At 43.2% G+C, this 13,645-nt stretch overlaps 1 protein-coding gene across 2 annotated transcripts in view; it reads left to right on the plus strand.

The window, feature by feature from the left end:
* DLC1 (DLC1 Rho GTPase activating protein) overlaps positions 1-13,645 on the plus strand; it is a 348,838-nt gene that overhangs the window by 38,005 nt on the left and 297,188 nt on the right. For both annotated transcript variants that reach the window (XM_054989508.1, XM_054989509.1), the window contains exon 2: positions 11,538-11,687. In XM_054989508.1, coding sequence (XP_054845483.1) covers positions 11,538-11,687 — 150 coding nt within the window. The remainder of the gene's footprint in view (positions 1-11,537; positions 11,688-13,645) is intronic.

The raw sequence follows: 13,645 nt of genomic DNA on the forward strand, positions 1-13,645 counted from the left end.
ATCAGGATGTGAGATTTTTGTCTTTAATCCATTCTTTAATCCACTTTGGAGAGCTGGGATGAAATTCCTATTCAGCCATGAATTTTTATTGGGTTTTGGGGGGGGGGTGTATCCTGCCTTTCTGTTATTAAAATGACATACAAGGTTGTTAACAACAGATAAAGAGTACTCAAAAAAGTTAAAGACAATGGTACTACTAACACATTATAACAGCTGTGAAGATTAATAATAGCAGTTCCAAGAAATTCTTAAGACAGCAAAGTAATAACATTATGCATGCCTAGAAAATGTATAAAAATGATAATGGCCAGTACAGGACCAAATCTGCAGAGGCAAGCGCTATTGACTTTGGGCCAGTCCATCTCTCTTAGTCAAGCCTATCTCACTAAGTTGTGAAAAATAAAAATAACATGAAAAACTGCATTTACATGGCACCCTGAGATCCCTGGAGGAATCAGTAATTTATGCACCTAGAGGGCAGCACCAAATTTATAACTGATACATCTAGAAGAAAGTATTGTGATTTCATAAATATAAAGTTAAATCTGCCCTTGACATGGTTTGTTAATTTCATCTTTGCATCCCCAAAGGGGAGGTAAAATTGACAGCCTTTGGGGAGATGAAGATGAAATTAACAAACCTTCTGAGGAGTGATCTCTTTTTGAACTATCCTTATGTAAAGAGGTGAAATTGACGGTCCCAAGACCAACTGCTGACAGAAGTTGAGTGACACAAGCAGTAGCCTTTTCAGGGGCGTGGGAGGCATCAACAGACCAGGCTGGAACAGAACCCTCTTGCAGGCAGGCAAAAGTAATATCGGAAGTTAGAATGTAGCTTCCCATCCAGTGATGAATCTCTTTGGAATCCACAAGCAGTAGCAGGGGCAGCGTTTTGCGGCATTTGTCAAGAGGAAAAAATATACTAGTGTAACCATTTCCTCAGTCCATGTTTCATATCAGGGCTATCTGGCAGGAACATCTCTCGTGTATTTTAAAACAGCAGTGTTGGCTGCCAGTTTGTTTCAGAGTTCAATTCAAGGTGCCGGCTATGACCCCAAAGCCCTTCATGGCATAGGATCCATGGGAGACCACCAAGGAAGATTGGAGCTGCTATGCGGAGGAAGGCAATGGCCAACCATCTTTGCTCATCTCTTGCCTTGCAAACTCCGGCAGATGAAACTTCACGGGGTCGCCACGAGTCAGTCGTGACTTAATAGCACTCTTTACAAACACAGTCATAGTATCAAAATGCAATATGGATATGTTAGACTTTTGAGAAAGCCAATTTAGACTTTCCTATTGTGTCAAAACCCATGGAAACAAATTATTCATGTATTCATTTAATCAGAACAATTTTATCCCCCCTTTTATTCCCTAAGGAGGACATATTATTACAAATTAATAAAGAAATTGTTTCCCGTCTGGACTGTATCACATAATCTTTGTAATGAAGAATATTTCATGGGAACAGCAATTTTTAAAAGATATATTTTTAAATTCTTTTTTTCTTTATTTTTGTAAAATGTTGCATTTTTATTAGTATTTCCTATAAACTCCGGCAGGAGATAAAATTCCCACTTCAGTGCCCAAGTTTATCATTCCTGAGTGCTACAGGGGAGGACATAAAACAGATCCCACCTGATTTATGTACCTGCTTGCAAATGTCAGCAGACAGTTCTGAAGTGGGACGTATTGCATTATCCTCAGCCTTTCTTGTCTGATCAGTTGAATGACTTCAGAGTGGATGAAAAGAGACCGAATGCCTTTCCACTCTTGAGCGGGTGTTTTTCTTTTAAATAAAGTAAGGCACAACCAAGCTCTTCAACATCCTATGAAATGTATGACACTAATGCAAGATTTTAGGCTCAGTCCAACTGGCCTCCGATCAAAGGTACACAGAGGAATTTTGCCAGTTCTCTTTGTCAAAAAGCCCTTTCTTTTGCTTTGCCATTCCAGCAGTGAGGCTGCCTCTAAAAACTAAAGTTTTGCTGCAGCCCAATCCTATGCATGTTCCCAAGTAAGCCTGGTTAGGACAGTAGCCTGAGAGTGTCTCTACACGAGACACCTCGGCATGCGTTCGTCAGGTGTAGGGAGACACAATGTTAGCCAGGAAGTATAGTTTTAAAAGACAGAGCTGGCAGAGAGTGCTCCTCAGAGAGTTTGTTAATTTCATCTTTGCCTCCCTAAAGGTTGTGTCAGTTTCACTTCTCCAGTCTAAAACTGTGTGGGATCGCAACCAGAGGGCAGCAAGGAATGGAATTGGGCTGAAGTTGCCTTTCAGAGCCAAGCTTGGACCTGGAGAGGTTATAATGGGCTGAAGTTTCCCCTCTGGCATTTCACAGCCCCTTCACACAGCTCCAATGTAGAGCAAAGCCTTTGCTCTGCTGCTAGCTCTGTCTTTTTAAACTGCCTTTCCTGGCTAACATTGCATTTCCCGACACGTGTTCTTCATGTGTCAGATTTCTCATGTACGTAGAGACACACATCAGATGTCTCAGATAGAGAGACTGTTAGTCTCCGATGAAAGAAGTATGTCTAGTGCTTATGGTATTAGATTAATAAGGAGTCATGAATTCTAATTCTGACTGAGCCATGAAGCTTACTGTGACGCTGGCCGTCTTTTTCTCCCACCCTCACCTACCTCACCCAACTAGGGCTTTGCAAAAGCATCTGTTCTTGGGCAAGAAAAGAAACTGCTCAATTTACATAAAACATTCCTAAAACCACAGTATTGACCTGGGGAAACAGAGAGATTGTCAGGACTAGACAAACATTTGGTCACATTTTTTATCTGGCCCACCTTTTGAGAAACCCAGAAAGGCAAATGTAGCTCTCCCCTATTTCCTTTAAACTCACAACAACACTGCGAGGAAGGTTAGACTGAGAGAAGATGACTGACCCCGTGAGTTACTTGGAAACTGGGGTTTTTGACGTGGGTCTCCCAAGTCCCATCACAACACCATGGTGGTTCTCAGGGAGAACAGCTGTTTTCCCTGTTGTCAATCATTTCTCATACTGCCACTCCTACATCACTGGGCATCTATAACCTCTCCTGGAAGATCATTCTTCTCTCTCACAAACCTTAGGGAACACTCTGCTTCTGCTTCCAGACAGACCCGAAGCAACTATTCGCCATCAACAAAGGGCCACCAAAGGACTTGCCCCCACAACGAACCTCAGTGCTACTTTGCCACTCAAGAAACATCATCACAGGACCAAACAACATGAGCCATATCAGCAAGGGTTCATTTATCCCCTGCTGTCCTATATGCTATCATGTGCCAGCAGCTGACATTGTCTCTGCATAAGAAAACAAATGGACACAAATCAGACATCAAAAATGGAAACTCAGAAACCAGCAGGGAGAGCATTTCAATCTTCCTAAACCTTTACCAATAGACTCAAAAGTTGCAGAACTTCAACAGAAAGGAAGGCCCGAAAGCGAGACTCCGCCGAGAGCTCTAAGGGATACAATCAAGTTTTACAACTGATTTTACAGACCTGGCAAGAAACTGGCTTGGGGGGCTTCTGTCACTCTCAGGAGTTAATGCTGTCATAAGACAAGTCACTCACCCTTCACTCTCTCTCTCTCTTTCTCTCTCTCTCTCTCTCTCTCTCTCTCTCTCTCTCTCTCTATATATATATATATATATATATATAATTTTAAAACATCCAGCTATTTGTCAGGCACCATAAGACTCAAACCAGAAGGCTTAAAGATTAGGTACTAACTTCTTCCTCCTGTGTGTGGCTGGCAAGGGAACTACAAGCTGTTCCAACAGTGATATTTGCACAAAAGCCCAGAATCCTCCTGATCAAAGAAATCAGAGATGCTAGAGGGCTAATTGTTCTCTTTTTTCAACCTGGGCAGGTCACCAGGGTCTCTGTCTGGGCTGCCAAATTATTTGTGTTCTGTCTGCTGAACAGGGCTATAATAAAAAATTACCATAGATCTTCAGGCCTCACTTCTGTTGAAGAAATGATCCTTTTAATGCTGCATGGAACTTCCCATTATCCAGAGGAACAAGGATTGCAAAACTATGCACTCATTCTACTATATAAAAGGCAAGCTGTATTGGCGATGACTCATTTTTTATCCTTGCGCAGGCACATTGCCGGCAACTCTGACCTTGAGGCCACTACAAAGCACCCGCTTGCCACCAGGAGGGAGACTGCCGAATTAACTGCCTACGCACTCCTCCCCACACCTCCCCTCAGCACCCTCCCACTCAGGCTTCCCCACCGCTGCAAAGCACCCACTTGCTGCTGGGAGGGGGCCCGCCAAATCAGTTTTCTAGTTCCCATTGTATTTTTTCACACAACAGGCTTTGTTGCTAGTATTATTAGCAATCTCTTTGACTGATGTCTGGAAACAGCTATGAGAACTCCCTATTTCAGCAACATTTTATTTTCTGAGATGCCTCTCTGTTTCTTCTCTCAGGATTATCCCCTGTAGAACAGCATGCATAATCCATATCAAAAGGGTCATTTTGGAAAGCAAAGCCAGGTCTCTGAGAATTACATCAGAAGCACACCGTAATTTGTATATGGGAACACTGAAAATCTCAAAATGCCATTTGTCCAACACCATTCCTATATTAATAGTAATCAGAAGTGACATTTTTAATATCACTATTTGAATCTAGTTTCGGTACTCTTGTTTAGGAAAATGTGAGGAATCCGTGCTGTAGTGTATTTCCCAGAAGTCTGCATATGCCACATCTATCATCTGACCATTAAAATTGACCCAAAAATCTTGAAAATATTCTGTATGTATGAAATGTTGATGGGATGGGAAAAGAAAAAGTGTCAAAATTACAAACTGGTAAAAGGTTCAAAAAGTATATGGACACACACATAATACACACACAGATTCATAGATGACAAATATCTTTCCACAGTGACAGCAACACGGTCACAAAACATTGTCAGTGTCACTAAACAGAGTCTAAACACGGCTGAATTCAATCCTCTTGAAAGTTCTACATACTTTTGTTTTTATGAGCATAATTATTAGGGTTTTATGAGTACATTTACAAGCTCCTTAACTGTGCAATATACCATGTGAAAAGTCATCATAATAGCAAGAAGAGCATTTTTAAAAAAAAACATGGTGCAGCCCATTAAAGTAAAAGTGAAAACATTTCATAACATGCTTTATTTGATGCTCACTGACTTAAAAATGTCAGTTCCTAAAGGTGCTGGATGAGATCCTTAGCTCTTGGTGTTAGCAAAGTCTCTTGGTGTTAGTAAAGATGCTTCACTTTACACGTGTGGAGGCTGCTGTGCAGGGCTTTTTTTCTGGGGAAAGAGGTGGTGGAACTCAGTGGGTTGCCCTCAGAGAAAATGGTCACATGGCTGGTGGCCCCGCCCCCTGATCTCCAGACAGAGGGGAGTTGAGATTGCCTTCCGGACTGCTGAGCGGCGCGTAGGGCAATCTCAACTCCCCTCTGTCTGGAGATCAGGGGGCGGGGCCACCAGCCATGTGACCATTTTCAAGAGGTTCCGGAACTCCGTTCCACCACGTTCCAGCTAAAAAAGGCCTGCTGCTGTGTATTCAGCGCTGCATTAGGGAGTGGCTTCCTATAGGCTTTTATAACTTCTTTTCTCATCCCCTCCTTCATCTCTAAATATTTTCACTTTGGAAAGTTAGAAGATGAGTGCAAGGGTAAAGGACCCTCCCTGCAGGTAACTTGCACCTCAAATACTGCCCTACAGGCAGCTTACAATAGGTAGAGCATAGGCTTCTAGCAGCAGCTGGGAGAAGTAAGCAGGAGGAGAGAAGCTTCCCCTCCTGCCCCTCCCGCACAAACTTAATCATAAAGTCATGTATTTTAAAAAATTTCCCTTCATCAAACTGCTAAATTTGAGTCCTCAAGTTATTACCAATCCTTGCAATTAGTCCATTATTTAAATTATGACCATCTCTACATCTCCTTATAGGCACGACCCATCCATGGAACTCGGGCGACTTTTCCCCAGGGTTCCACATGTCTTTATTTGCAAAACGTTTGTAGGCTGTTTTCCTCCAGAGGGCGCTACCATGGAGGGAAGCCCAGACCAGGCAACACGTCCCTCCAGACCATGCCACAGCAGGAAGCCCAGGCCGGGATCAGGCATGGAGCAGGTGGCGTGGAGCAGAAGAGGAGGCTGAGGGGGGACACGATTGCTCCCTTTAAGTATTTGACAGGCTGTCATTTGGAGGAGGGCAAGGAGCTGTTGGCAGCGGTGGGTAGGACGCGAAGCAATGGGCTAAAACTACATGCACAAAGGTACCGACTGGATATTAGGAAAAACTTTTTCACCGTCAGAGTAGTTCAAAAGTGGAATCAGCTGCCTAGGGAGGTGGTGAGCTCCCCCTCACTGGCAGTTTTCAAGAAGAGGCTGGATGAATACTTGTCAGAGATGCTTTAGGCTGATCCTGCACTGGGCAGGGGGTTGGACTAGATGGTCTGTATGGCCCCTTCCAACTCTATGATCCTATGATTCTAATGCCCATCCTCTGCCTTCGCCCAGCTGGAATCAGGAGCAGAGCATGTGACAATTAAAATTCAACAAGACCTGAATACTCTGGAGAAGTGGGCAGCTGTGAATAGGATGCAATTCAACAAAGACAAGTGCACAGTATTACATCTGGGCCACAAAAATGGGAAGCACAAATACTGGATGGGGGATACACTTCTGGGCAGTAGTATATGTGAAAGGGATCTTGGGGTAAGAGTGGACTGTAAACCCAATATGAGCAGTCAGTGTGATGCGGTGACAAAAAAGGCTAATTCAATCCTGGGTTGTATCAAAGGGGCCATAGCATCGAAATCGCAGGAGGTCATAGCCCCTCTCTATACTGCCTTGGTCAGGCCGCACCTGGAGTATTGTGTGCAGTTCTGGAGGCCTCACTTCAAAAAGGATGTGGACAAAATCGAGAGGGTGCAGAGGAGAGCGACAAGAATGATCAGGGGTCTGGAGACTGAGCCCTACGAGGAAAGGCTGAGGGCCTTGGGAATGTTTAGTTTGGAGAAGAGGAGGTTGAGGGGGGACATGATTGCTCTCTTTAAATATTTGAAAGGCTGTCATTTGGAGGAGGGCAAAGAGCTGTTCCAGTTGGCAGCAGAGGGTAGGACCCGAAACAATGGGCTTAAATTACATGCACAAAGGTACCGGCTGGATATTAGGAAAAACTTTTTCATGGTCAGAGTACTTCAAAAGTGGAATCAGCTGCCTAGGGAGCTCCCCCTCACTGGCAGTTTTCAAGAAGAGGCCTGATGAATACTTGTCAGAGATGCTTTAGGCTGATCCTGCACTGGGCAGGGGGTTGGACTAGATGGTCTGTATGGCCCCTTCCAACTCTATGATTCTATGATTCTATGATTCTATAACAATGCTTGCCCCTTCACCTGTACAGAATCAGGTACAGAGCAGGAGGCAATGCCTGCCCCTGCCAGTCAGGATCAGATGTGGAATGGGTACTTATGCCCACTCCCTGCCTTCACTGGCTATGATCAGGCATGGAGCAGGAGGCAGTGTCCAAACCTTCTTCACCCAGCTGGGATCAGGCAGAAATGCCAACTTCCCCTTCACATTGTTGGGATCAGACACAGAGCAGGCAGCAATGCTTGTCTGCCGTCACTCTGATGGAATAAGATGCAGAGCAGAAGACAATGCCTCCCCCCTCTTTCACCTGGCTGGGATCAGGAGTGGAGCAGGTGGAAATGCCCACCCTCCCTCCACACTGCCAGGAGCAGTGATCAGGACCAGAGCAGGTGGCCATGTCCTCTCCCTGCCTTCACCCGGCTGGGATGAGTCATGGGTAAAGGACCCATGGCAATGCCCGCTTGTTTGCCCTCCCCTTTCTAGAGCCCGTTGTATTTTTTCTCACAATGGGCTTTGTTACTAGTCTTGTATAACCATAGTTAAGGGGAAATGTGCACTAAGCCACTTCACTTCTGCCATCTCTTCTGAAATTGAGAATTGCAGGTTAACTTTAAATCTGTAAATTACAGATCATGTATGAACTTAGCTATGTGGGTTAACAAGTTAGTTCCCCCTCCCACCCATGATCCTAAATCCAGGTTTAGAATCCCAGTATGTGTAAAGAAAATTACCTATGGTTAACCTATGGCTGCATACCTTGTGGGTTACCGGAGTTAGCATTTTAACTTCAATTTCGAAAAGAGTCCAGTAGCACCTTTAAGACTAACCAACTTTACTGTAGCATAAGCTTTCGAGAACCACAGTTCTCTTTTGTCAGATACATCTGTGCATCTGACGAAGAGAGCTGTGGTTCTTGAAAGCTTATGCTACAGTAAAGTTGGTTAGTCTTAAAGGTGCTACTGGACTCTTTTCGATCTTGCTGCTACGGACGAACACGGCTAACTCCTTTGGATCTATAACTTCAATGTGTGGCATAAGGGAGGGTGGGGAGAGCAGAGAATGAGGCTTTCGTGCAAGTCCAATAAGAAGCTTGTGTTCTTGCATGTTTTTCCTTAGCCATGATTATACGTGTCGTCTTAAGGCAGTAATCGTGTCCTACTGTATGATTGCACTGGTCATAGTTTTGCACTGAATCTTCCAGAATTTTTTTTCAAGATAAATCGCTCTTATTAAGCTCAAAGGGGTCTCAGATTGTGCTTCCTGTTTGACAACACAATGCTTGCTGACTCACAAGCCATGCGTACTGAATCTTGCTGGCATTCAAACAAGCATTTGACACAAATGAAAAAACACTCCGTTCCTATACAGAATTCCTGAGTACTTGGGATATTACCAAAACGCTTTGAGTTGAATGCAATGCTTCTTCCAAGGGAGTGTACTTCCTTTTTCCTCCAGACATGGAATGTATAGAAAAATATGTGCAGGAAAGCACATGGGGGTTTCCTGTTCTATATGCAGGAATGCATATAACATAGCAAAAAAATATGCCCTGTTTTTATTACCGTGAAAATAGAATTGGTGTCATAGTAAGATTATATAGTCATAACACAAATCCTTTACAAATTGCTAAATGCTAATTGAGGATCTGCAGTAACCATTTTTTCTACAAATTATATAAACTAGAGGTAATGTAGAAGCTGCAAATTTTACTTCCTTTTAATAAACATGAACTCAAAACATCTTCACTTCTCTCAACTTGATTTGTCCTGTTAGCTAAGGAGAAAAAATGATTGTAAAATCAATTGGTTTAAGTTGTTATTATTTATCCTTTGCATTGACCCATCCGTATCTATTTGTTCAACAGATACTTGGGTACAGTGCCTCAGAGCCAAGCTACAAGTGACGCCTGACACAGGTTGGACACTTCTCAGCTTCCCTCAAGTTTTGATGGGAAATGTAGGCGTCCTGGTTTTACAGCTTGGCTCCCCATTACAGCTGCAAGACCAGGATGCCTACATTTCCCATCAAAACTTGAGGGCAGCTGACAAGTGTCCAACCTGTGTCAAGCATCACTTGTAGCTTGGCTCTCAGTTCTCTGGGTCAGGTTATGATTTTTAAAAAGTGACTAAGGGCATGAGTGAGGTTTTAAAAATTATGCATGGTGTGGAGAAAATGAGTAGAGAGAACTTTTCCCCCATCTCCCATGATACTAAAATTCAGGAGGAGGTAATATGATGGACCATAGATTTGGGATCATAAAGAGAAAGTTCTTCATACACACCATGTGCAGCTCTCTGCTGTGGGATGCAGCCACTAATTCAGATCAAATTAAAAGGGGATTCGAGAAATGCATAAAGAATAGTGGCTATTAGCCAGTATGGCTGAACAGGAACTCTGTGCACAGAGACAGTCTACAAAGTTAGCTTCTGTGCTACTAGTATGAGCCATCTAGGCTACTAGTTGCCTCTCCTTGGGAAACAGGATGCTGGACTCAACTGGCAATGGGTCTAATTGAGAGGCGTATTCTTATGTCCATGCCAACCTCTTGATCTGGGGTTTGGGGATGAGTCTCTTGTGACTGCATAGTGGAGGCTGAAGGGTCCATTATGGTTCCAACTATGTTTAGGTTTCAGTAGGGTTCTGTCGGGCTGCCTATCAGTTCTCTTTGGCCAGGCTCTGAAGGCTTCTAGGGCAGGTTTGCATCATGGCCTAAACAACAGCCAGACTCTGCCTTGTCTGTGTGAATCCCTAGTTTTGCTTAACCTGTCTCTGCTAATTGTTGGCCTGTGTCTCCTTCTTTCCTCTTGCCTGCTTACCGTCCGGTCCAGTCTTCCAGCTTGTGTCCCCGACTCCCTGTTTCCTACCAGTATTTCAGACAATCCATGGGTATAGACTGAACATGTGCAGAGGATCATGTATGTTATGCATATGCAGTGGACTGTCAGAACAGACCAGGTGTGCATATAAACTACATGCCAGAATTGTGTGTGTTTGGGAAACCTATGCACGTGTATTTTGTATGTGCACAGGGAAGCTGTTCTGACAAGGCTAAAGAATACATTTAGACTAAGGACAGGGTCTTCTGCTGCTGTTCCAGCTTCCATCCCCCCAAATTTTTGCCTGTGCTTGGAAAAGGCTGAGGGCTAGAGGGATGTTTGACAACAGCGCTGGGGATGGAGGGACAAGGAATTATAATGCTGAGGTTCATTGTGGGAAGAGAAAAAGTGGAAAGTACCCGCAGAAACTTAGCAAAGTACACTAATCTTTGTTAATCTAATGAGATTAATAACTGTGTCATTTGTGATAGATAACTCTTTGTTTGTTATTTATGCTTAATGTTAGTTGCCCCTTTAAAAATACATAGGAAACTTAGCAGTAGATCTAATAAGAGTGTATTACATTTCCCAGAGGCCTTGGAAACAGCAGAAGCCCACGGCACTCTGACTTCTGCCCAAGACAAAAATAGACAGGCAGGCAGGCAGGCAGACTTGGTCTTACATACTATCTATGGTTTAAAATAAAATACGTACTCTGTGTGCTTTATGTTGTCTAATGTCAGCCCTAGAATTGCCTCTACGTTCTGTTACAGCATTTCTCCAACTCTGTATTGGATTCTTTCTTGTACACTTGTGTTTATTTACCCTATGGCGTTGTTTATGGAAATGTCCTTGAAATTGACTGTGCTTATCTCACACTGTGTAATCCGCCTTGAGTCTTAGTGAGAAAGGCAGACTATAAATGGCATTAATAATAATAATAATAATAATAATAATAATGATAATAATAATAATAAATGCAGAAACAAATGCTGGCCAGCACACAGCCCTCTAGGTAGTGATGTAACAAACACTTCTGTCTGATCACAATTAAGTCATGTAACAAACACTTCTGTCCGATCACAATTAAGAAAGCTTTTTTATTTACCATTTTTGCACAGAAATATCCTTAAGATACATGCAAAATGCTTCTCAGTCAGTAAGCTAAGCCTTCACAGTGAACAACTCATCAATGAGAGAAAAGAGTGTGGGTTTCCCCCTCCTTTCCTCCAAACTGTGAGGTTGCTGCCTATTATTCAATGCTGTTTTGTTAAATTAGGGAACAGAGGGTTTTTTATTCTTTCTCAGAAATGCCCTTTTGGATTTTGTAATTGCGTGTTCTGATCCTCAGGAAGCAAGAGAAGGTCGAGATCAGTCACGACTGGACTCTATGGTGCTGCTCATTCTGAAATTGGATCAACTGGATCAGGATATTGAGAATGCTCTCAGTTCCAGGTCTTCACCGTCCAGCACGCCGACCCACACACGGAGGCAAATCCATGTGAGCTTCTCAATTTACTTGTGTTTTATTCCAGTTGTATGTTTTCACCTTTGCTAACTCCTCATCTTTTTCATTTCATTTTTTTAAAATAAAAGGGATGAGCTTTTTATCTTGTTTTCGAAGCATCCAGGCACAGGCAGCTACCAAATTATTCTTATTCGCCATTCTACATTTAGGAGAATTTCTGAGACCAAAGATGCAAAATGTAAACGTTGGCAGGCTGTTTCCTAAGTTTCTTTGTTTTTAAAGAAAGTTAGGCTGCAGTCCGAGTCACGCCAATATTGATGTGATGCAGTTACAACTGAACTTCTAGGAGAAGGAGTTAAAATGTTGTATCTGTGGAGTTTTTTTGTTTGGTCTGCATTTTTGTAAGATCCACAGTTTGGGGCAGAAAGACACTTAAGGACTGTTTGCAAAGCCTCACACTTTTGAAATAATATTCAGGCTAGAAAGCATTATCTGAAGTTTCAGATAAGAACCTTCTTTCCTGGGGCTGTATTTTATAATAGGAGAAAGAAAGAGGCACATCATTTTTTCTGTCCTGCAAGATTATTTTAAATGGTTTGTTTTGTATCAAAGAAGGAGAGGTCTATCGTTTATGTAGCACTAGGGGTACAATCCTTGCTTTAGTCCAGCTCCCATTCATTTCAGTGGGGTTTGCATGGGGGAGAACTTACACTAGATTGTATATGAATGCTGTTGGATAAGTATTGTCATAGAGTAGAATATTTGCACAGCAGATAAAAAAATCACAGAAACGTGTTTGGCTTCTCGAATAAATGTTTGCTACATAAAGGGGAAAATAGGGTACTTTGGAAATAGCTAGTTTAGTTCCTACATCCTTACATCCTGATGATGTAATGGTCTAACCGGGGCTTTTTTTCTGGGGAAAAGAGGTGGTGGAACTCAGTGGGTTGCCCTTGGAGAAAATGGTCACATGGCTGGTGGCCCCGCCCCCTGATCTCCAGACAGAGGGGGGGTTAGATTGCCCTCCACGCCGCTCCAGCTCCAGTGGTGCGGAAGGCAATCTCAACTCCCCTCTGTCTGGAGATCAGGGGGCTGGGCCACCAGCCATGTGACCATTTTCAAGAGGTTCTGGAACTCCGTTCCCCCACGTTCCCTCTGAAAAAAAGCCCTGGGTCTAACTCACTGGAGAGCAAAGGCATCCTGAAAAAAGGAATGAATGTCAATTGCCCCCCAATAAAACTGGCTGGCCAATCATCAATCTGAGTTCTGTGCATTAAGCATGCAACTCCTCTTTTACTCTGGCAGGAAGAACAACTTGACATCTAACTGGTCTCAAGAAAATTAGTTGTCTCTAACTAAACGCAAACAAATTAACTCTTTCATGACTGAAGAGAATGACACTTGTAAAAATCCCAACAAATGCACTAGGTGATTTACAGTGCCATCTTAAGTAGAGTGAGAGCCAAGCTACAAGTGACGCCTGACACAGGTTGGACACTTGTCAGCTTCTCTCAAGTTTTGATGGGAAATGTAGGCGTCCTGGTTTTACAGCTTGGCTCTCCATTACAGCTGCAAGACCAGGATGCCTACCTTTCCCATCAAAACTTGAGGGAAGCTGACAAGTGTCCAACCTGTGTCAGGCATCACTTGTAGCTTGGCTCTCAGTGACATCTTTCTAAGCCCATTGCCTTACAAGGCCGAAGCTCTGCTTAGGAGGGCACTGTAATATTCTTTCATTTGCTTATCCTTACAATAGCCTGACTTGTCTCAAAATTCAAGGCAGTGGAATACAGGAAGTGAATCCATTGCTAATGCCATTGAGGCCAGAATCATCTTCTAATTACACATCCTCCCTATATTAACCGCTTAGGCTTGGTCCGTGCACCTGGTGGGATAAGGTGGGTAGAACGGGGTTCTACCACTTTGGCAATAGGTCAAAGGCTTCTGAATGCTGATGCTCTCTGCAAATATATAACCAGAATTACAGTCGT

Source organism: Eublepharis macularius, chromosome 10, assembly GCF_028583425.1.
Source record: "Eublepharis macularius isolate TG4126 chromosome 10, MPM_Emac_v1.0, whole genome shotgun sequence".
NCBI classification, from domain to species: Eukaryota; Metazoa; Chordata; class Lepidosauria; order Squamata; family Eublepharidae; genus Eublepharis; species Eublepharis macularius.